Here is a 21,351-nt window from a genome sequence, read left to right on the forward strand (position 1 = left end):
TTTACCTTTCAAAATGTGTAAAAGTGTGTCATGCCAGAGAGTGCACAGATCTCCCCAGCCTGAAACCTGCTAGCGAGTGTTTTGTGCCAGGTATTTCCTTGAAATCAGCTGACTTTCATGGCCATTATTCATGCAAAAAGAATAAATAAAGATTGCGCAACTTACCTGAATTTAAAGATTAGAAAAGAGGCTTGTGCTTTCAGTTATGCCAGAGTTGTCTTCCTATGCTAAGCAGACACAGGTTGTGTTCAAAACACTCTAATAGTTTATGAAGAATTGTGTTTAGCTGTGTGATAAGTGGACTTGTCTACTTTGTTAGCATTGCACCAAGAGGAGGTTTCCCCTGACTGATCTCCATCCTCTTTTAGTACCAGACATGGCAGTGCATGCTGTCCCATTTAGTAAATACTGTCCGTCTGGCAGGCCCGTCCGTTGAGATGTGCACTGCTAACTTTGCAATCATGGAGTTGCAGTTCAGGGGCTTGTTGGCATGTCATCTTTAGATCCTGTTTTAACAAAAAATATGTTTGCAGTCACTCCAGTGAAATCCTTTCAATCTCTGCTGTCGAGGATGGGGAGAATTGAGATGTGAGGAAAAAGACTTAAAATAAAATGAGTCTGACTAGCTTGAAGTTGATTATTCTTGCTGTGACATTACAGCTTCTATTTCTCTGTAACTCTTCCCCTTCCAGTCATCCCTGGCAGTTCTCGGTTTGTCCTCGCGTCCTCTCTCCTGTTTTGTGATGGTTAATGGTGTTAAGACCTCAGCACAGCCGTTCCCAGGCCACAGGGCTGAGCACCGTAGGGACAGCCTTGAGAGAGGTATTGCCTTCAGTACTTGCAGCAGATGCCTGTGTATGGAGGGGGCTGAGAGGTTCCTGTCCCAGATGATTGTGATGTGCTTGCCTAAATTGCTTTGGAAGAAGGCTACAGATGCCACCTCTGCTGTTTCTGTCCAGCTGTTCTTTTGTCTCTGTCAGGTAGTAAACACTGTTTATAAACTGCGTCTCTGTATGTAATATTTGGTGAGCTGGATGTTCTGTGTCTGCTTGGAGTTTTGCTACCTTATGGTCTACTGCTGTTTGTTTTGTTTTGGTTTTTTTAGGTTAAATAATACAGTATATGCAGACTTGTCTTGCTGTATGTTGTGTACTCTTGGCACTTATGCACAAATATCACATGAGCTTTTATTTGCAATAAAAAGCTTTTAAAAAAATCTTGTTTCCCCTGTTGTCTTCCATCAGTGTTTGCTATAACTATCCATGTGGTCTACTGGCCTTGTAAGATAATTGTTTTTGAATCTCTAGGGTCTATGAAAATTATTTAGAGGAAGAGGGTCAGTAGGGGAGAACAGACTTGCCTGACTTTCAGGAGTTACAGAGGTGGTTTGGAAATGACCAGTGCTATACCCCAGAGCTACTGCTGCCATTCTGCTTCCCTAAATAATCCATTTTAAGGGTGTTACAGTTGGAGCTATTGAAAATCAAATTTGAGTTTCCTTTGGAGCTGTTAGGACCACCTTTTTTTAACAAAAAAAAAAAAAAAAAAAAAAAACACTTTTCCTAGAATGCATTTCAAGAAAAGCAACCAGTCTTACGAATCTCTAGCTGTGATTTCCAGCATATGCAGCTGGAAACCAGCTTTTACAGTTGTCTCTGAACTGCGTTGTTCCTATCAGGTTAGGGTAGGAAGATCTGTGTGTACCCATGTGTTTGACTGGAAGGAGTTATGCAAACTCAAGGAGATTGCTGAGGGGACTAACTGTGAGAAAGCGGCAGTTTTGCAGATCTTATGAATACTTCACTGCTTTTCTTTGCTAGACAAGAAGGGACTCACCAGCCACAGCCTGAAGAGAAGTTGCAGAAACTTTGTGGATGTGGTCAATGAAAACCCCTTTATCTTGTTTACCCAATTGCAAACTATGGGTTTAGGAAGGCCTATGGGTGTTTTGTAGCTGTCAAAGTGGGAGATGTTTTTTTTGTATAGCTGTTTCCTGAACCTGATTTGTTCCAGGCTGATACTCCCAGCAGAAAGTACAGCAACTACGCGGTTACCAAATAATCTCCTGGGAGGCAAGGTGCCCATAGGGAAGTTGTTTTTTTTCTTTTAGCACAAAGCAAAAAACATCAGACAGATCATTGTGAGTCATCTGGAGAAAATAAATCAGAAGGCCTGTGTTAGTGTTTGAGATTAGCTGGATTCTTGTAAATATTTGATGGAGGTCACTGCCTCCTCTGAAGTAACCAGGGGCCTGTTGTGAGCGAGCCCAAACTCATGGTGCGAAATAAGGCAGCATGTTGCATGGTGTTTTGCAAAGTGAGAACCAAATCTATCTCATTACTTTTTGGCTTGGACTCAGCTGAACTTTAGAACTCACCAAACACAGGGATGCAGTAAATTTTTTTGGCAAGGACCCCTCAGATTTGGCAGAATAAAGCAATACCTATGAAAAACAAGATCTAGGGGTAAAAAGGCTATTGTCAAATTTTTGATGGTAATTCGAGCCTGCTCTAAATGAAACCATGCAGCCAAGGTGCATAAGGGTAAATGGCTATGACCGCTGCCAAAACCCTCATTGCTGGAAGACAAACTAGCAGGGGCAACTAGGTTCAGGTACAGCTCAACAGGGAGAAAGCGTAGCTGGGTTTCCCTTCAAGGCCTTAGGCGTTCAGCCGCCAGTGACATTCCCCAAGACCTCGTGCTCCACTGAGCTCTCCTCTGGCTCTTCCAGCTGGTGTTATTTTAATGGGATTAGAGAGAGTTGTTTGGGTAGATGTTGTAGATGCTATTTCAAACACTCATCATAAGGCTTTCAAAGTCAGAAGGTGGGCTCGTGACAGATGTGCCCCAGGGTGAAGCAATCATCTCAAGCAGGTCCAAGTAGTGCACCCCAGTTCAGTGTGTATCTTATGTCAGAACGACACTGTCTGCCTTACCGTTGCTTGGTGTTGGAACAGGCAACGACCCGTTCAGCCAAGCTCCAGATTACTTTGCATGCATATCATTTCAGGAAAGAATTGGCAACTCAGAAAATAAACAATTTCAACATCTTGGATTGAATTCAGTTCTCTTAATGTTTCATTTTGTAGGTCAAATAAACTACTTCCTTGTTCAGAGGAGGAGTTAATAATTTATAGGCAAACTGGCACAATTCTGGTCTCTGCAGAACTCGGACTTGTCGGTTTTTAGCCTTTTCTGAGCATTTCTGAGGGTGTAGGCATATCGTAACTCCTCCTTTAGCACTGTGGTGCCTGGTTTTAGGGGTGCTGAGACGAGGAAAGTCATCACTGTGTCTTGCAGGAACCAAACATACCTGATCTCTGTCTATCTCCTGCTGACAGACCTTCAGGTAAGATAACTAGAGCTGTACAACTTCAGGCAACGTTGCTCTTAGGAACTGGATTGGAGCATTCTTGCAATGCTAGCAGGCATGCATATTAGTAAAGCTAAATCAGATTAAACCAAGAGCTGTAACAAGAACTAAGGGAAAGCCGGAAAAATGAAATAGCAGCAAGAAGAGCTAGGTTTAGGGCAGGTGGGGAAACAGAGGGGAATACTTTTGTAGGAAGATGTGCTTAACTCTTCTTTCTTTCTTCTTTTAGTTACTAATTTCTCATTACAGTCACCTTTGGGCAAAGCCTGTACAATGTAGAAAGCTTCAAAAAAGACTCTCATTTCCAGAAGCAAGGTAGGTACATAACATTAAGAGGGTTTAGGTTCATAAATTATCATCCTGGGTAACTGAAGGCCAGTTTTGTGTTGATCTCGAGGGGAGCCAGGTTAGTCCAAACTGTACTTGTATTACTTCCTGAAATGGAGTTTAGTCTCCTAAGTGACTTCTATGCTTTATAGCTTTACTCCAATTGGTATTATTTGCACAGAGCTACTGTATAGATGTTATATAGTTGTATCTTTCTAGTTAGGTATTTTTCACACACACGCACACGGACACACACACACCCCGTATGTAATACATTGCTGAGGGATTGTATTGACTCCAGCTGGATTTCACCTGACTATGAATTTGCCTCCAAGATATTTGTTACTAAAACAAAATGTTTTATCCATGAGTTAAATTTCAGGGGATGTTTTCCCAGAAGGCATAGAGAAATTCATGACCCTGTAGGTATTGCTTTGACTGGTCACCTGGGAAGAACTATATGTGGGCATGCTATATAATGATTTGAAGTAGAACCTGGCAAACTGCAAAGTACTTATCTTATGGTTTGAATGGAGCTTTTATTCTTTATTCTTTTTTGTATCTTATTTTTAAATTTTAATTAAAAGCTACATTCTCAAAAATGCAAAGAAATGAGACTAGTTGAGTAAAGCTCATGGAAGTTCCTTAAAATGTACAGTCCTGCTTATGCTGTATTTTCATTTCTCTTTGTGTGAGGTGTTTGAACCAATCTTCCTTACCCAAATTCAGTCTTACCTCAGCAAATCAGATCCTCTGTAATGTATATTGGTGCTGTCTGCCCCAGTGGAGGCTCTATGACAGTTTGTGCTGCAATAGCATCTACAACATCTACCCAAACCATCACTAGAGGAAAGAGACAGAAATGAGACCCGTTTGTATGAGCTGTGTTTATCCTAAATATAAATTTAATGCTCTGTCCCCTGCTATTTTTACAGATACTTTGCCTGGGGAAAAAAAATGTGATAACTTCTGTGAGGTCTTCAGGCAGGGAAACTGGAACAAAGATGTCAGCTTTTCAGCCTGGGAAGCAGAAGTATCATGCCACCATCTTTAGACTATTACTTGCTGCTGGTCTTGTTGTTGCTGTTCAGAGTAAGTGAACATGAAAATGGAGCAATCCACGAGGATAAACTAAGATTCTTTGAAGGGAAACTTTCTCCTGAGGTTCATGTAACTCTGATCATTGGTTTTCTCATTGCCTTTGCATTTCTAGAACAGTGTAAATTTCTGTGATCAGAATCTCTTTTTTCCCTTGCTCTGCAGCCTTTATAGCTATGATTCCAGAATAAAAAGATGCAATGATTTATACTTAATGGGGATAGGAAAAAATTAATCTGGGCTTTTCACTAGCTTTTGAAACAATTAGATGGAATCTGAAGAGTGAACAGAAAAGCTCATGGTGATGCTTCTCCTCTGTGCTCTGGCTCTTTCACCTGTGGCTCACAGATGCCCGAGGCACTGATCAGCCTTCTCCTCCTTGTGTTCAGCAGCTGAGGAGTTATGGCCACTGAAGGTCCTCCTGGACCTTCACAGTAAATCAGGCCTAAACTGTAAATGCTTTTCCTCAGAATGTATTTCTGATGGATCTTTTCTGTTCCTAGGTGCCTGTGAGCCTCCACCACGTTTCTCATTTGCAGAACTGAAACCTGAGTATCATGGCACTGACAAATTTACTGCTGGTTCAGCGGTGGAATACGTCTGTCGTCCAGGTTACATGAAAAATGTCCGTGCCAGAAGTGTTTTGATTTGTGGAAAGGATGATAAGTGGAAAGGATCAGACAAAATTTGTATACGTGAGTATGTTTTGGGTTTACTTTTTATTTATTTTTATTTTTTTTAATTCACTGATTCCGTCAGCTCATTTGTTTAAGCAGTGTAAAAGTGATTATATGGGATGGTGGAAGATCAGTGATGTGACATGAAACACTGGTTATACTCCACTAAGTACCCGAAATGATGGCAACAGCTGAAACCTGCTTTTATGCTGGTTGCCTTTGATTTGTCGACTTTGACTATATTGAAAAGTGTTTCCTTCTGCTCTGACACTTCATAACTCTTGGTTCAAAAAATGCATTTCGAACTTTCAATAACAGAATCCTCTAGTTGTGAAGAAACACTGTTGGACTTGGCAGATTTACTGCAAAACTCCTGTTAGACCGGCACATACAAAAATGCCAAGCAGAGGCTAACTCTGCATCATGACCTGGCAGATTTCTGATACCTATAGTCTTAACAGAATCTTTGAATCATGGAACAATTTAGGGAAGGGAAAACTGGAGGTTTCTGGTCCACCCCCTTGCTCAATGGAGAAGGAATATTCTGTTTTCATTCTGCGTTTTATTTTACTGGTTCTTCACTAAAATAAAATAAGAACTAATCCCAGTCCTGTTGTCCTCCAGCAAAGTTATGCAGCTATCCTGGAGAGCCAGCCAACGGCCGACTTCTTCTAGGAGAACGGTTCAGTTTTGGTTCAACAGCAAACTTCACCTGTGAGCCTGGGTAAGCAATGAGCACTCAGAAGCACAGATCTTTAGGACCTTAAGAAACTTTCTAGTCTTAATTTTCTGTAAAACCAGAGGCTAAAGCACTGACTCTGCTCCCAAGCCCATATGTCGTGATTGACTTAGAGCATATTGTCTAGGAACTCTTCCAATTTGTATTCAAAGACTTAAAAGGACAGAGAGTTTGCCACACTGCGCAGGCCAGTTATGGATCTTTGTGCTCACTAGTAATTGCAAGCCAGAAACAGAATATATCTTCCCTGGTGGATTTTCTTAAGTTTTCTCCCTCTACATTAAAGAGCCATACAAAAAAAAAAAAAAAAAAAAAAAAGCCCTCCATAAAAAGATCACTTTTATTTGAGAAAACATTTTTCTGAACACTGTCACACCTTTATAGTTTAACTTATTGCATCACCTATAACCATTCTGCTGTTTTGCTTGGATGTGATGTCCAGTGAGACAGGGACACCTGTAATCCTACCTCTTTTTACAAGAAGTATGCAAGATTAAAGCATCAGATGTCCCAGCATAAATGTTATGTGTCACTGTAGCTATATTTCAGAATCAAAATACTGCATTTCTCACAGATTAAAATTTTAGATAAAATAGACATTTTTCCTTAGAAACCAAATACTTATTCATTAAAAAATATAGTTTTGTCAAAAATTCAGTGTATTATTGAAAAAGCACCAATAATTAAAGCTCTAATTATGCTAATATAAAGAAGCTAAAGCCATGCTGATGGCGATGGTATAGACAATATATCAGAACTGAGTTTGACATGTAGTTTTTCCCCTCCTATTTCACATAGGCACAGATTGATTGGAGATTCCCAAATTCAGTGTGTGATTAAAGATGGGGTTGTTACATGGGACAGAGAGATTCCAGTCTGTGAACGTAAGTAAAGTTCCTTAATTGAATTACTGTGCAAATGTTACTGAGGCTGGATAAAGAAATAACCACGTTATCCTGTTGACAATTTCAGTAGTTCACTGCGTGTTCATTTGCATATATATATATATATATATTTTTCTGCGTCATCCTGTAGAAAGGTTTACTTACTTACTCTCTGGGAGTAGGACAGCTGCATGTAAGATGGAGATATCCCCAAAGTGCACCACTGCAGGGTCAGATCTCTGTTGTGTGTGACCAGTGGTGTGCAACTCTCCCGAACTCCACAGGAACTACTTTTAATTTCACATGGCCAATGTTTCTGGCACCTTATGTTTCAACTTCTTTCTCTTAGCAGATCTTTGATTCGAAGTGATTTAATTCTTTCTCTCTCTTTCTACCTTGTTCTTCCCTTCCCTCTACCACCCTCTTTTCTTTAGCAATACCATGCTTACCCCCTCCAGATATAGCTAATGGAGTGCATAGTGGAGCTGTCGGAGGTGATTTCAGTTACGGAGCATCTGTCACTTATCAGTGTAACACTGTCAGAAGAGGAGAGATGCCTTTCTCGCTGATTGGAGACGCCTCTATTCACTGCACGACCGTAGATAACCTAAATGGTGTCTGGAGCAAGCCTGCCCCTGAGTGCAAAGGTGAGCTCTTCCTGTGCTTGGGATGACAGTGCACACTTGTAAACTCACTGGCACGGGGTAGCAACACAAGCCTTAGCAGTTTAGCTGGTTGTCTAGTGACCAGTCTCCTAAAGCTCTGTTCTTCTTTGGAGCTGTATCTCTCCATTATGTTACTGCAATCGCCTCTTAGAGAAGAGACCCTGTGAGTTTAGTAGTGATAATAAGAACTACATTCTCTCATGGGGGAGCTCCTGTTGCTGAGGCAGTGAATTGCTCATGGTCACTAAGTCAGCAAGGGAAACTTGAGTGATACTTTATTCAGATTCACAGAAGATCAGACAATGAATCTGGCCTGCCAGTCTGTGTAAAATATGCCTGCAAAAAATTCAGAAAACTGGTGTAATACCTGCTACCTTTGCTTTGTTGTTTTTATGCTTTGCCTTAATAAAATGCACGGAATAAAAAACGCTGCAATATAGAGTGAGGAGCAGTTCAAAAATATCATTTTGGTTTGGTACCTTGTGCTGTACATTTTCCACCTTTTTGGTGAACATATTTTATGCTACAGGAATATCTTTATTTTAATCTCCTCTCTTAAGTATAGCTGATTTTCTAATTGATGGTGTTTCCCTGGTATAGTGGTTCGCTGTAAACATCCAAATATTGACAACGGAAGGGTGTTGAGCAGATATAGAGCTGAGTACACTTACAGAGACACCGTCATGTTTGACTGTAACCTCCGCTATACCATGAATGGCAGTGATATATCTACATGCACAGAAAATAGTCTTTGGGACCCTCCAGTGCCCATTTGTCAACGAAGTAAGTGCCATAGAATGAACTCTACTCTAACTTCTCCAGAAACTTTGCTTCAGTGAAATTCCTGCTGATTTAAGAAAGTGTTAGTTTATGAAAGTAATGGCTCCAAATCTAATTTACTGGAATTTTTGAACAATCTCTCTGTTGCACAAAAGTGACTTTCCATTTCATGTTTTCTGGCAGCACTCTGGAGGAAAAATAATTTTCGGGATTTATAACTTCAGGCCATACAGACTAAAGCCTTGCCCAGTCAAGCTGGTGAGGGTTTCTCAGTGGAATTCAAAGAGACCAAATTAATCTTTCTATATTTAATATTTTTAAAGTCCATTGACCCATGAGGACAGAGCCTCAAATAGTATGTATTATAAATTATATCTCATTATGACATAATAGTATAAATTCCTTACAGTCTGAAATTATTTTTACACATTCATTTGTTTCCATTGAATTCACTCTTCAGCATTACTGAATTCAGGTAATTTCCTTATGTGGATCTCAGAGAAAGAACAATGAGCCTGTGATATTTTCAAAATTCTCTCTTATGATACATTCTATTATGAACCTTACTGATTTACCACTGGAAATGTCCTTAATTTTTCTATTTTATTCCTAGGCAGCTGTGATGACCCTCCTGATGTGCATAATGCTGTTAAAAAAAACATTGCTGGCAATTTATTTCCTGTTAAGACTTTAATTACATACGAGTGTAAGGTGGGCCATGAGTTCAACCGTGGAGAAAACATGTGGCATATTGAATGTCTGCCGGATTTTACATGGACTGAAGTTTCACATTCTTGTGAAAGTAAGTTTATAATCCTTTGGCTTAATTATCCTTGCAGTTTGGCAAAATTATTACCAAGTAAAGAAACTTTACGTAGTCTGCTGTTACGCATATCACAGGTTTGGGGGAAAGAGGCAAGGATGAACGTGAGGAATACTGTGATTACCCAGTTAATTGTATGATTAACCTGTTTAACTAAGGGACTTCAGTGCTGTAGTTAGTTGCAGGCTAAACAGCCCAGCAGGCGTGGCAGACCATGTTTAAGTCCAAGCAGTTGCACCTAGGCTGCTTCTAGTACCCAAGTTAACATGTTTCTGGTCATTACTGTGACTCTTGAACTCCACTTCAGTTTGTTCGCTGGCCTCAGTGTTTTCTCTGCTTTACTTACCAGCTATGCTTTCTAGTCCCTTTAATCTGTGGAAAAACAGTCATTGCCATGTCAAGGGCCCTTTGCTCCATCTGAGGAAAGATTGCAATTGCAGAGGCCCTTGCAAACACCCCAACGCGCAGGAGCGTGTCAGGGACGATGACGGAGTGGATTTTGTCTGCTTTGACAGGTTTCAGCATATGGCTCTGCAGAGTTTCTGAGCAATCCTGCTGTCGGGGGAAAAGTGGGCACAGGGCCCCTTGCTGATGTCAGCAATAACAAGGCAGCTTAGATGGGACACTAAGGACAGAAAATGACTTATGGTTTACCTGGATCCCTGCGTCTCCACACCAGTAAATTTTAGAATGTCCAGAAATGGCCTCTGTCGTACAAAATGTTCATTCTTTCACGTCAAATGAATCTGCTGTCATCCAGGTATCTTTCATGTGATTTCATACTGTTGCTAATGTTTGGTATTTCTCAGGAGTTCATTGTCCAAATCCAGATGTCGAAAATGGAAAGTTCGTACATGCATGGGAATATAAAGAAAATTATGAGTATGGAGACAGCGTTCAAATTACATGTAATGATGGCTATACTTTCAAAGGTCATGACAATGAAGTTGTGCTTCGGTGCACAGCGAATGGTGCATGGGATCCTGAGATACCTGAGTGCATTCTAGGTGGGTAGAGCTGGTGAAGCATATTGACTTGGTGACTGCTTATTTTTGACTGCAAAGGCTTGGGTCACTCTGTACAGTGTAATTGCCTGCTCCTCTTAGCAGAAAAATGCATGCAAAAATATATATATGACCTTAAACGATGATAATAGTAGCCAAGCAGGGTTTTGTTACACTTTCATGTATCCCCCAAACCTAGTCGTCTTCCTGGGTTAGTTGGGAAGTAATAGGCAGCAAAAGGTACAGATGGATCATTATACTGCTTGGGGATTGCTGTGGAAAAAGTAAGGGCTTTTGGCAGTGGGCTGATTCAGTGTTTAGGAAGCCAAGAAGAGTTTTGGTAGCTTTCAGGGGCGTAGAAGATGGCTAAGAAGACTCAGAGAGCTTTACTTACCTTGGATACTTCCTTGTCCTGGCCCTAGTGTTGCCTGTCAGGTTCTCGGTAATCTCATGAATCCAGTTTAGTGAGAAACCATTGGCTGCGGTCATCTGGGAAAATAATAGTGAGTGGCGCCGAGTGCCCTAAGGGGAGACATGCAGCCTGAGTAGGGTGAGATGTGCTGCCCATAAAGAGTGTTCCCTATAGCATGCACATTCAACAACAGCCTTAGGAAGGACTTTACTGTAGGAGCAGAAAGTCCTTTAAAGTTACAAAGGAAATGTTGAGACCTGTCATTTGCATTTAGATGATATTCAGCTTTTTTGTCAGGGTTCAGATGTTTTTGATAATCTTATCTTCTACATGGGAAGTAAATCCACTGGAATTCTTTCAAAACACATGAAATCCTTTATCTTCTGGTGTTTGTAGAACCTCGTTGCCCAGAACCAGTCATTGATCATGGAAGAGAGGTTTATAAGAGTAGAGATGACTACACCCGTGGGACCCAAGTGAGGATAACATGTGATTCTGGCTATATCCTCAGAGGCCAGGCCTCCATTGAGTGTCAGGCTGATAAGACCTGGGCTCCTCAACTACCATTTTGCGATGAAGGTATGTGTAACACAACATCATTGCTGAGAAGAAGTATAGTACATAATTATTTAGAAGCAGTGGTGAGTAGGCAGTCTACCTTTAGCATCTACTTCTGGGAAATGAGAAGAAGGTCGCCGGCTTATGGACTTAAACCTCTTATTTATGTATCTTCTCCTGGAGTTGTAATCCAGGTCAGAGCTGTGCAAGAGGTGAAAGTATTAAGCTGATGTAAGAGGCTACCTTGGGGCCTGATCCGGCAAGTAGCTGGGCAGCAACTTAATGTGAATTTGCATAAGTTCAAATATGAAGTTAATTCTTGTACTTCACTGATATTCAAGAACCAGTTCTGATTCTTACCTGAATATTATAATCATTGTTTTTCCTTTTCCCCCTCTTTTCCTCCCCCCCCCCCCCCCGCCACCTTGTAGTCTGTGGCCCACCTCCAGAAATCATCCGTGGGCAGCACTCTGGCTTGAAAACAGAGCACTTCCCCTATGGATCCGAAGTAACATACAGATGTGCAGAGGGTTTGTCCCTCGTTGGGGAGTCCTCCATTTACTGCACGTCCAACGATGGGGTAAACCTGACGTGGAGCGGACCTGCCCCAGAGTGCAAAGGTGATTCATTTCCCCTGTACGAGGTCCCAAGTCCGGACCTATGGGCAATATTAGGTCGAAGCACAACAAGAGGGTTAATAGTGAGCAGAGCTACCTGGAGGTCCTGCTGTCTCCTGCAGTCTGCTTTGCAGGCGTGACAGCTCCAGACTGGAGGATGACCCGTATGGAAATTGGAGACTGTGGTTCTTATACCTCGAAGGTCAGAGAGTGGTCAGGAAGAGTTACCGTGCCCCACCAAATCGGATCATCTGCAATCACCACTGTCGCTGGAGTACAGCTGGCAACCAAAATTAACACAAAGGCCTCTGTTCTCTTCCCTCAGTGGTCCGCTGTCCAAAGCCAGCGATCAGCAATGGAAGGATGACGACACAAAGGCATACGTTTCCGTACGGGGTGGCTGTGCAGTTCTCTTGTGACAAAGGCTACGTGCTATATGGCAGTAACGAGAGTCGGTGCCTGGGTGACAGTGCCTGGCATCCTCCTCTGCCGACCTGTTGGCCAGGTGGGTCCAAACCTGGGGCTGATGGCCCACGACTGGCTAGAACCAGGCCGGGGGGGGGGGGGGTTGCTTTTTTGCATTACTAATAGTGGAATGCACAGTATTTTCTCCTCCTCTTCCTCCTCCAATTTTATTATTTTCTGGTATGCATTTTTCTCTCAGTTCAGTGTCTTCCACCAGTGGGAGATGACCTAGTGCTTTACATGTACAAGTCATCTTATGAAGTGAATGAAACTCTAGCCTTCTCCTGCAGAAGTGACACCTATCGAAAAATAAGTTCAACAACTACCTGCTCAGCTGATGGCAAATGGATGCCATCACCCAAATGTGTAAGTACCATCATCTGCCTAGGCTTTGTCTGTATCTTGCCCCATTTGCAGCCTGGAATAGTACCGGTCTGGCATGATTAAATTGTTACAGCAGGAAGTGGATGCTCAATACATAGGTCTTTTTTTTTTTTTTTTTTTTTTAGAAGCTGCCCATTCAGCATGATATATGTCAGGAGTTGCTTGTTCAAACTAGAGAAATTCCGCAGTGTGGAATTCCTCTGGCAGAACTGAAGACAGTGCTGGAAGTACGGAAGTTGTATCTGGAGATCCAGAAACTTGAAAAGGAGCTAAACATCAGAGTAAACAGCTGAATGTTGCAAATGGTATAACAAGCAAGTCTTCTTTGATGCGTGTTGAATAATCATAGTGACTGAGAATTTTTAGTGACTTTGTAATTCATACTAATACATAAGTAACCAGAAAAAAAATGAACCAATCAGTCAAGGATATTTGTCATATGAGGAGTCAGAAAGTAACTTCTTTTGGTCCATTCTGTTAGAGGTCACTGAGTTAGGTTTGTACATCACCATATACATTTCAAAGATTCACATTTAGATATGTTTATTTTACTGAGAACTGCACAATTAGAAAGGAGCCAGACCAAAAGTAAATTTTTGTCTGAGTCCCCCTATAGATAGGAACATACACTGTAGGAATCAGCAGTCCATACTCACCCCACAAGTGATGTACATATTTAACTATAATCCCATATAGCCTGTTGGCATTCTGTTCGTGTAACAGTTACATTCATTGTTGTGAACAAACATTTAATTGCCTTATTAGCTGTCACCTTAAGAGCAAGTAAAATGAAGAAATCATCAAAGCTTGTTTTTTATCAAAATGAAAATGCCAGGTTTTCTTCCCAAGCATGACAGATCTGTCTCTGGGATTCCTGACAGTGGCACTCCCTGCATTTTTGTGTGTACCCACTTGGTCCAAGAGCAGTTTTTGTAAAGAAAGAATAGGCTAAATTATTTGTTTGGTGTCTGGTAAAGGGGAAGTGTTCTGTTAACCTATATCTTGTGATCAAACACACATTTCTTCAGTGCACAATTACAATAAAAATGCAATTTCAGTAAGAGCTGTGTCCTGTTTTTAATAATTTTGTCCTATTTGTAGTAAAGAAAGGTGTTTCAGTAATCACTGCTTGATTAGACATGGAGAACTCCTGTTTCCTGAGCCCAGAGCACTGCTGCAGCAAGCCCCCCCGGGCGTGCCATGCACTGTGTGTTCACGCAGCAGCTTGTCTCACCACCCCTCGTGGCATTTGTGGGCCCCGGGTGAGAAGGTAATGTGAATCAGCAGCACTGGTAAGTGGCCCTCTGTGTTCTTCGAGGAAAGGATGGTGTGGTGGAGCAGGTCTAGCTATAAGGTAGCTGTATTCCTCGCTGTCTGCATGGTGGGTAAAAGGCAGAGCGTGTTCCCTTCCCACGGTACATCCTTGCTGGAGGAGACTCCAGAAAGGCAGTGCCAGGAGCACCTGATGTGGAGGAGCTTTCCATGTGTGTGTGCAGCCTGCAGGTCCCCCACTGGGAAACAACGCTGGATTACAGTTAGCACAAGTTGCCCAGTCCTCTGGAAAGAGGCAGAGCATTTCCCATCGCTGTGCTAGCCATGGCCGCACCACCACATCTGGTGTGGGGCAGGAGGAACAGCATGGCTCCCGGGTGCTTCTCGTCTAGCCCATCCCCAGCTTCTTACAGCTATTTCCCTTTTCCCCGGCGTGTTGTGGTTGGCTTCTCGGCACTGCCACGCTCACTTTGAGGAGAGACCATTGCCTTCCCAGACGGCACAGTCGGTGCTACCGCTGCACTTCGGCCGGGAACGCTCCCGGCTCCACGAAGATGTTTTCCCACTGGACCTGGCAGCTCCTGGGAGCGGTGGTGCTTGTGCTGGAGCCAACTGGGAGTCTTGGTGAGTGTCGCTCCCTTACCCTTTTTCTTGGCTTCTGTGGTTCAGCTTTGCTTATTGCTCAAATATTTTATAATCAGATTAGTAAAATTTAGTGGGCAACTTTTCCTCTGACTTAAATTGTTGCTGACCTCTTTTTGTTTCTGATGTTGTGCTCTTGTAAAAACAATCCAAGCTCGGTGGCTGCTGCTATTTGTGCTTTTCTCTCCCTCAGCTCCATCTCTAGGTACTTGCAAGGAGCCACCCAAAATTCCCAATGCTTTCCAGAAGTCCTACGTGGGGGCATTGATTCCTGCTGGGACCGTTGTTAAGTACGGCTGCCTCAGAGGCTACGAGCTCATCCCAGGAGTGTCCCCAGGACAGATCACTTGCCTGCAGAACTTCACGTGGTCTGAAGTTCAGAACTTCTGCCAGAGTAAGTGCATTGGCCTCTGACTTAATTAGCTTTGCTGGAGCTGAGAATTTGTTGCCAGTGTTGGAGGATGTCCTTGTGGTCTGCAGCACAAGATGAGACTTGTGATAAGATGGAGAGAGTCATTTAATCAGACAGTTAATAGTTTCTATTATCATTTAATTAAGAGGGTCCCAGTTAACAATTTAAGTGATATCAGGAGAAGGTTGATGCTTAAGCACTGAGGCAGCCTGTAGAAATCTTGAAGGTGGCAGGCAAGTTAGTTGCCATGCATCCTGTGGGCTTGCTTCAGTTACCAGAATTAGAGATGTGCTCACTGATGACTGTAGGAAGAGGAATAAATGGCAGCTTCTGCCTGGAAGTTGTCACTTTCTTTAAAAACAGGCCTTTTCAAAAACCCCTCTCATGTGCAAAATATCCCCCCACCACCACCACCACCTCTGGTGTAAAGTGAATCTGCTGCCCCCAGCTGTTAGCACTATGTTTTACACTTTTTTTTTTAATTACGGTGTTTCTTAGAAGTTCGTTGTCCCAATCCAAACATTACCAATGGAGTGCAGATACCTAAGCCAAGACCTGGACAAGGCACGTACGAGTATGGAGACGCTGTTTCCATTGAGTGCAATCCTGGGTATGGCATCAAAGGCAATGTCAACAGCACTGCGCTGACTCGGTGCAGGTATGATGGGAGCTGGGATGTTGCCATTCCAGTGTGTGAACCAGGTATGTTTTCAACAGAGATGCACTGTGGCTTGGTGACTGGCTAGCCCTTACTCTAAAGCATAAGGAAATCCCAGTGATATCTGCCCTTAATTTAGCTTTCTCTCTGTTATTACAGTTTGTGAGCAGCCCCAGAATATTCCTCATGGGAGACACAATAGCTGGACAAAGAAGTTTTTTATTGGGACATCGGTGATGTACGTGTGTGACAGAGGTTACAGAGTTGTTGGAGAGCCTCTTATTTATTGTAAAACTGGAGATGGGGTACCTGCAAACTGGAGTCACCCTACCCCTGAGTGTACAGGTGAGTAGTTCTGCAACCCACTAGAGCAACCAGTAGCAGGAAAGGGCAGAGATAGTGTTTGGTTGTCTGTGTGCAATGGAAACACTACAGCTTTGAAGTCCTACAGATGATGGCTTCTCAAGTACGCTTATTGAGCCCCAATCTCTCTGCCTCTGTTGCCGCATTTGTTAAATTTGTCTTCGCTTACTCATCTGGCAGAGGAGCAGTAACAATTGGTCCCCACGCCTGTATTCAGTAAGAATGCCCCTGAAAAGTCCTGTTTGTCTGGTGATCCACAGAAGTTCAGTGTCCAGCCCCAGATATCGAACACGGAAGACTGAAGTCTGCACAGAACTTCACCTACCAGAGCACGGTCACAGTCGAATGCGATGCTGGCTACGTCCCCGTGGGTGTGACCACCATTCAGTGCCAGGACAATGGCAGATGGCATCCACGGGAGCCAGCTTGTGTCCTAGGTACAGACAAATCTCTTTTCTCCTTACTTTTTTCCCATGTATAATTGCATGTTTTTATTACATTGTCAGTAGTGACAAATGCTTTCTCTTGATGCTAGATCGTATATGGTGACATAAGGTGTTTGGGGGAGCATGTGTGGTGTTTGCAGGCTAGCTATTAGCGGATTTGGTTGGGCATTACTATTCGCTGCACTATCTAAAGTTTGATGACAGAATTCCCCTTTGCTGCTTCATCACCTTTGGGTAACACTGCAGAGCTATCTTCAGTGGATTACTCCAATTCCTCCCTCAGTATCTATGAGTCAAAAGTCACCCAAGTGAGACAAGGGAAATCTTTGAAGAGAAAATTACTAGAGGATACATCTGGTGTGATGGAGAAGTGTTATAAAATAAGGACTTTTATTAGATTCACTGCATCATCTGGTGAATTTTTCATCATTATTTTTTCCGTTTGGCTCAGGACACTCCCTCATATCCCACAGCAGCACTCAGGGTCACTACTCTCCATTGCTTCCTTCTGGGTTTTCTATCCTTGCAGTTGCTGTGCTAGGGGTAGACTGGGTTTCAGCAAAGGCAGAACTTGAGCTTCATCCCCGGTGGGTCTGTGGGTAGCAATCTTACCACTGCCTGAGTGTTTCTGTGTCTTTGCTTGGGCACCCAGGTCGCTGCCCCTACCCTCCTGCTGTTGATCACACAGACCGAAACCCTCAGCGGGACTTTCCAGTAGGTACCACCGTAACCTACTTCTGCAGATCCGGATACACTTTGCTCCCAGAAGTATCTCCAAAAACTACTTGTCTTAAAAATTTCACATGGTCCAAAATCCCAAAGCTTTGTCAGAGTAAGTATTCCATTTTGTTTGCTTTGACAGGAAAGCATTAGTTTAATGATGTAGAACAGTACAATCAATGTTTCCAAAATACACACCAGAGCTGCTTTGTCCTAAGGACTTTATTTAGCAGTGTTTGCGTTCTCAGTAATAATAATTTTGCTGTTCAAAGGGTAGCTTGACTGAAAAGAAATATCTGAAACTCACACTAGTTATTTAGCTCTTTAAACAATGATGCAGTGATGCATCTAGTAATGTATAGTCCCTTCACTACGATCTCTAGCTAATCACAGGGTTCAGACCATTCTGCCTTCCAAGAGAAATAAATGGTTGTTATCATGTAATTACGATATCTTAACATGCCAGGTCTGGTTAGAGATGTCTGTCAGTGTTAATAGGTGGCCTGGCAGCTTTTCTTGGTTTACAAGTCACCACCATGGAAAACATTTCCAGTGTGAATGTTTGTTGTTATCATTTCCTGACACAAACCATGTAAATTCTTTGTTATGCTGGTGTTTCTCAGAGGTTCACTGTCCAAACCCAGCTATTAACCATGGGAGAGAGATCGGCATAAGGAAAGCAGAATATACCTTTGGGGACCATGTGGAATTTCAGTGTGATCCTGGTTATGTGCTCAAAGGCACTCGGAGGATTCAGTGTTGGTCTGATGGGATGTGGCGACCCCCGGTACCATACTGCGATATGGGTAAGTATGAATGAGATGAGCTTTGCTGATGCTGAGAACTGTGTCTCTGCAGAGCACAGGAACAACAGTAAGAAAGTCAGGTAATCTTTGCAGAGTTGGGGCCAAAGAAGCAGCAAAGAAGACTTTGAAGAGAACCTACTGAAGTGTAAACTTCAAGACCTGGTTTCTCCTGTAGCTTCCCTAGATTTCTCGGTGCCCCCAACTGAATGAGAAGATCTTAATTTATTTTTCTCTCTTTTCACTTATAGTCTGTGGCCCACCTCCAAAAATCAACAGTGGGCAGCACTCTGGCTTGAAAACAGAGCACTTCCCCTATGGATCCGAAGTAACATACAGATGTGCAGAGGGTTTGTCCCTCGTTGGGGAGTCCTCCATTTACTGCACGTCCAACGATGGGGTAAACCTGACGTGGAGCGGACCTGCCCCAGAGTGCAAAGGTGATTCATTTCCCCTGTACGAGGTCCCAAGTCCGGACCTATGGGCAATATTAGGTCGAAGCACAACAAGAGGGTTAATAGTGAGCAGAGCTACCTGGAGGTCCTGCTGTCTCCTGCAGTCTGCTTTGCAGGCGTGACAGCTCCAGACTGGAGGATGACCCGTATGGAAATTGGAGACTGTGGTTCTTATACCTCGAAGGTCAGAGAGTGGTCAGGAAGAGTTACCGTGCCCCACCAAATCGGATCATCTGCAATCACCACTGTCGCTGGAGTACAGCTGGCAACCAAAATTAACACAAAGGCCTCTGTTCTCTTCCCTCAGTGGTCCGCTGTCCAAAGCCAGCGATCAGCAATGGAAGGATGACGACACAAAGGCATACGTTTCCGTACGGGGTGGCTGTGCAGTTCTCTTGTGACAAAGGCTACGTGCTATATGGCAGTAACGAGAGTCGGTGCCTGGGTGACAGTGCCTGGCATCCTCCTCTGCCGACCTGTCGGCCAGGTGGGTACCAGCGGTGAGCCGGGCCAGCAGCCTGCTGCGGCAGTGCCTGCAGACGCCGAGGGGCTGTTCCCTGTGGGCAGAGGAGAGGAGTTTGTAGAGAAATCGGGGTGTAGCGTTGCATAGGTTGTTTATTCTTCAGGCTCTTTTGCTGTCTTTCCCTCTCTGCAAATGAAAGAAGCTTCTAAAAGCTGATGCTAAACAGACCATAGCTGAATTTTCCTCAACAGTCCTGTGTAAAGGAGGCCTTAATACAGGTCAGGAAGAGACCATCATTGTTGACTCTCTTTTTTAATGGGCTTCTTCTAACTGACAAATACAAATCTGCAAATTCTTGCATATGGATTCCTTGGCTGAAACACTGCCAATAAACGGAAAATGTATGATATCTCTTAAGTGTCATTCTGACCTTCATCATCCCTTCCTGGAACTGCTTTGCTTTAATATTAAGTTTGGCTTCACAGGTCCACGGAATTGTTTGCCTGCACTGTGACTCAGTCTTCGCAAGTTTCACAATGTTTTTTTCTAAGTAATCATGGTTCTCTTGCTGAATTGTCTTCTGTTGTGTGTTTTCCTTTCAGTTCTGTGTCCAAAACCACAAGTGAAAAATGGAAAGTTGATCGGTACTTGGGATGGTAAAATGTGGTATGGAACAAATTCAACTCTCACTTTCGATTGCCTTCCTGGGTACCACTTTTCGGGTGATGGAGACATGGCTTTAGCAGACTCTTGGACAGTCACGTGCTTAACTGATGGCAACTGGACACAGCTGCCCAAGTGTGTAAGTATCATAGTCTGGCTGAGTTTCTGCAGGAATGCTGCCTGATTTCTAACAAGCAGAAGAACTGCTTGAACTTCTTAAAAGCTTTTGCTTCATTTCAACAATGGGGGACACAGACTGCATTAGGCAGCTGTATAGCAAACAGTATAAAAGTTCAGACTTGGATCTGAAGAGTGTGTGGATCTCTATCCACTCCAATTATATACGCCTTTTTTACTGTTTTTTTTTGCTTTGTTTTACTTTTTAACAGAAAAAACAAGATGCTGCTGCTATATGTGAAGAGGTTGATGATATTAAAACAGCCTTTGAATGCGGTGTGCCTATAGCGGAACTGAAAACTCTGTTGGAAATACAAAAACTGTTTCTGGAGATTCAGAAACTAAAGGTAGAATTAGAAAACTTGCAGTGAATGAGTGAGTCCTGTAATGTAGGCTATAACAAATCACTTTTCCTTTGGATACAGTTCGTATAGTCACAGTACTTACCTATAAGAAGGTTCTTAGTGACTTTCTAGTTCACACTTATATGGATGTAGCCAGAGAAATAGTAACCAAGGTATGCAAGATCACTTTTTGTCATGCTAGATGCTAGAGAGCTAGAGCATAGAGCTGTAGAGCTAGAACTTAGGGAGTTTCTTGCTCTTTTCTTCAAATATGGCAAGCTTGATTCCCTGCTTAAACTTGCTGTTTGACATTGTTTTCGGAATCAGTAAGAAGTTAAATTGAGCTGCTTTGTTCCACTGAATAAACTGTGCCAAGGCAAGAGAAGCTGGACTGAACTATATGAAAACAAACTTTTAGCTGATACAGGTTTCTGGCTCTGACATAACTTTCTGTCTGGTGGTTTATACATGTGCCTCACCCTCTGCCTATCTTGCACTTCTAAGCATTATAATCTACTTGAATTCAGCCTATCATAACGTTGATATATTTTATCTATCCAGAAATAGCAATGAATAGAAGCATTGCTTTTGTAAAGACTTGTAAAGCCTATCCTCTTATCCTTAGATATAAAAGAGGCAACAGGTTTCTGTCCCAGCACTGTACTTGGAAGATATCTATGCTGATATCACCCTCCATTTCCCTATGTCTGCAAGCAAATGCTGAGAATAGATGTTGTAAGTTTAAATGTAGAGAACCAGACAGCTATGATTTTTCTTACTATCCAATAAACAACAATCTCTTCATGCGCCTCTGTGATGAAGCAATTGTTAATTCCATGCCAGTTTACAATAAAGGTCAAGGTGCAAGTGTGAGTGTCTCATAATTCTGTCAGGTTGGCTGCAAACTAGGAAGATTTCCAGTGTGGTCAAACGGTCATTTGGGTTAAGAGCAAGGAATGGGCAGCCCAGGTAATGAGCTCCTGGTGCGGCTCTCCCTGCACAGTGCTGTGCTCCCTTCTGCTGAGACACTGTGCGCTCTTCCGTGTTGCACACACCTGCGATTACAGGCAGAAAGTGCCTCATCTCCCTGTGCAATGTGAGTAATCTGCAAGCATGGGTGAGAATGG

At 42.9% G+C, this 21,351-nt stretch overlaps 1 protein-coding gene across 1 annotated transcript; it reads left to right on the top strand.

Moving 5' to 3' along the window:
- Window positions 1-3,149: 3,149 nt before the first annotated feature.
- LOC112990345 (complement receptor type 2-like) lies at window positions 3,150-21,091 on the top strand. The gene is made up of 26 exons (XM_026112013.2): window positions 3,150-3,349; window positions 3,603-3,688; window positions 4,636-4,792; window positions 5,302-5,493; window positions 6,100-6,199; window positions 7,013-7,098; window positions 7,533-7,745; window positions 8,364-8,546; window positions 9,157-9,345; window positions 10,176-10,373; window positions 11,179-11,361; window positions 11,772-11,960; window positions 12,283-12,462; window positions 12,622-12,788; window positions 12,932-13,096; window positions 14,471-14,702; window positions 14,914-15,114; window positions 15,631-15,834; window positions 15,950-16,135; window positions 16,414-16,590; window positions 17,252-17,431; window positions 17,943-18,125; window positions 18,374-18,562; window positions 18,885-19,064; window positions 19,643-19,842; window positions 20,093-21,091. Exons 3-26 carry the CDS (start codon window positions 4,705-4,707, stop codon window positions 20,249-20,251), a joined length of 4,224 nt encoding a protein of 1,407 aa, XP_025967798.2. The 5' UTR covers window positions 3,150-3,349; window positions 3,603-3,688; window positions 4,636-4,704; the 3' UTR covers window positions 20,252-21,091.
- Window positions 21,092-21,351: the final 260 nt, after the last annotated feature.

Source organism: Dromaius novaehollandiae, chromosome 27, assembly GCF_036370855.1.
Source record: "Dromaius novaehollandiae isolate bDroNov1 chromosome 27, bDroNov1.hap1, whole genome shotgun sequence".
Classification (NCBI taxonomy): Eukaryota; Metazoa; Chordata; class Aves; order Casuariiformes; family Dromaiidae; genus Dromaius; species Dromaius novaehollandiae.

Excerpts from the sequence above, each read along its gene's own strand:
- LOC112990345 (XM_026112013.2), top strand. The coding sequence starts at position 4,705 with ATGTCAGCTTTTCAGCCTGGGAAGCAGAAGTATCATGCCACCATCTTT. Across the intron at positions 12,463-12,621 it reads TCTGCCGACCTGTTGGCCAG|TTCAGTGTCTTCCACCAGTG; the intron begins GTGGGTCCAAAC and ends TTTTTCTCTCAG. Across the intron at positions 19,065-19,642 it reads TCTGCCGACCTGTCGGCCAG|TTCTGTGTCCAAAACCACAA; the intron begins GTGGGTACCAGC and ends TTTTCCTTTCAG.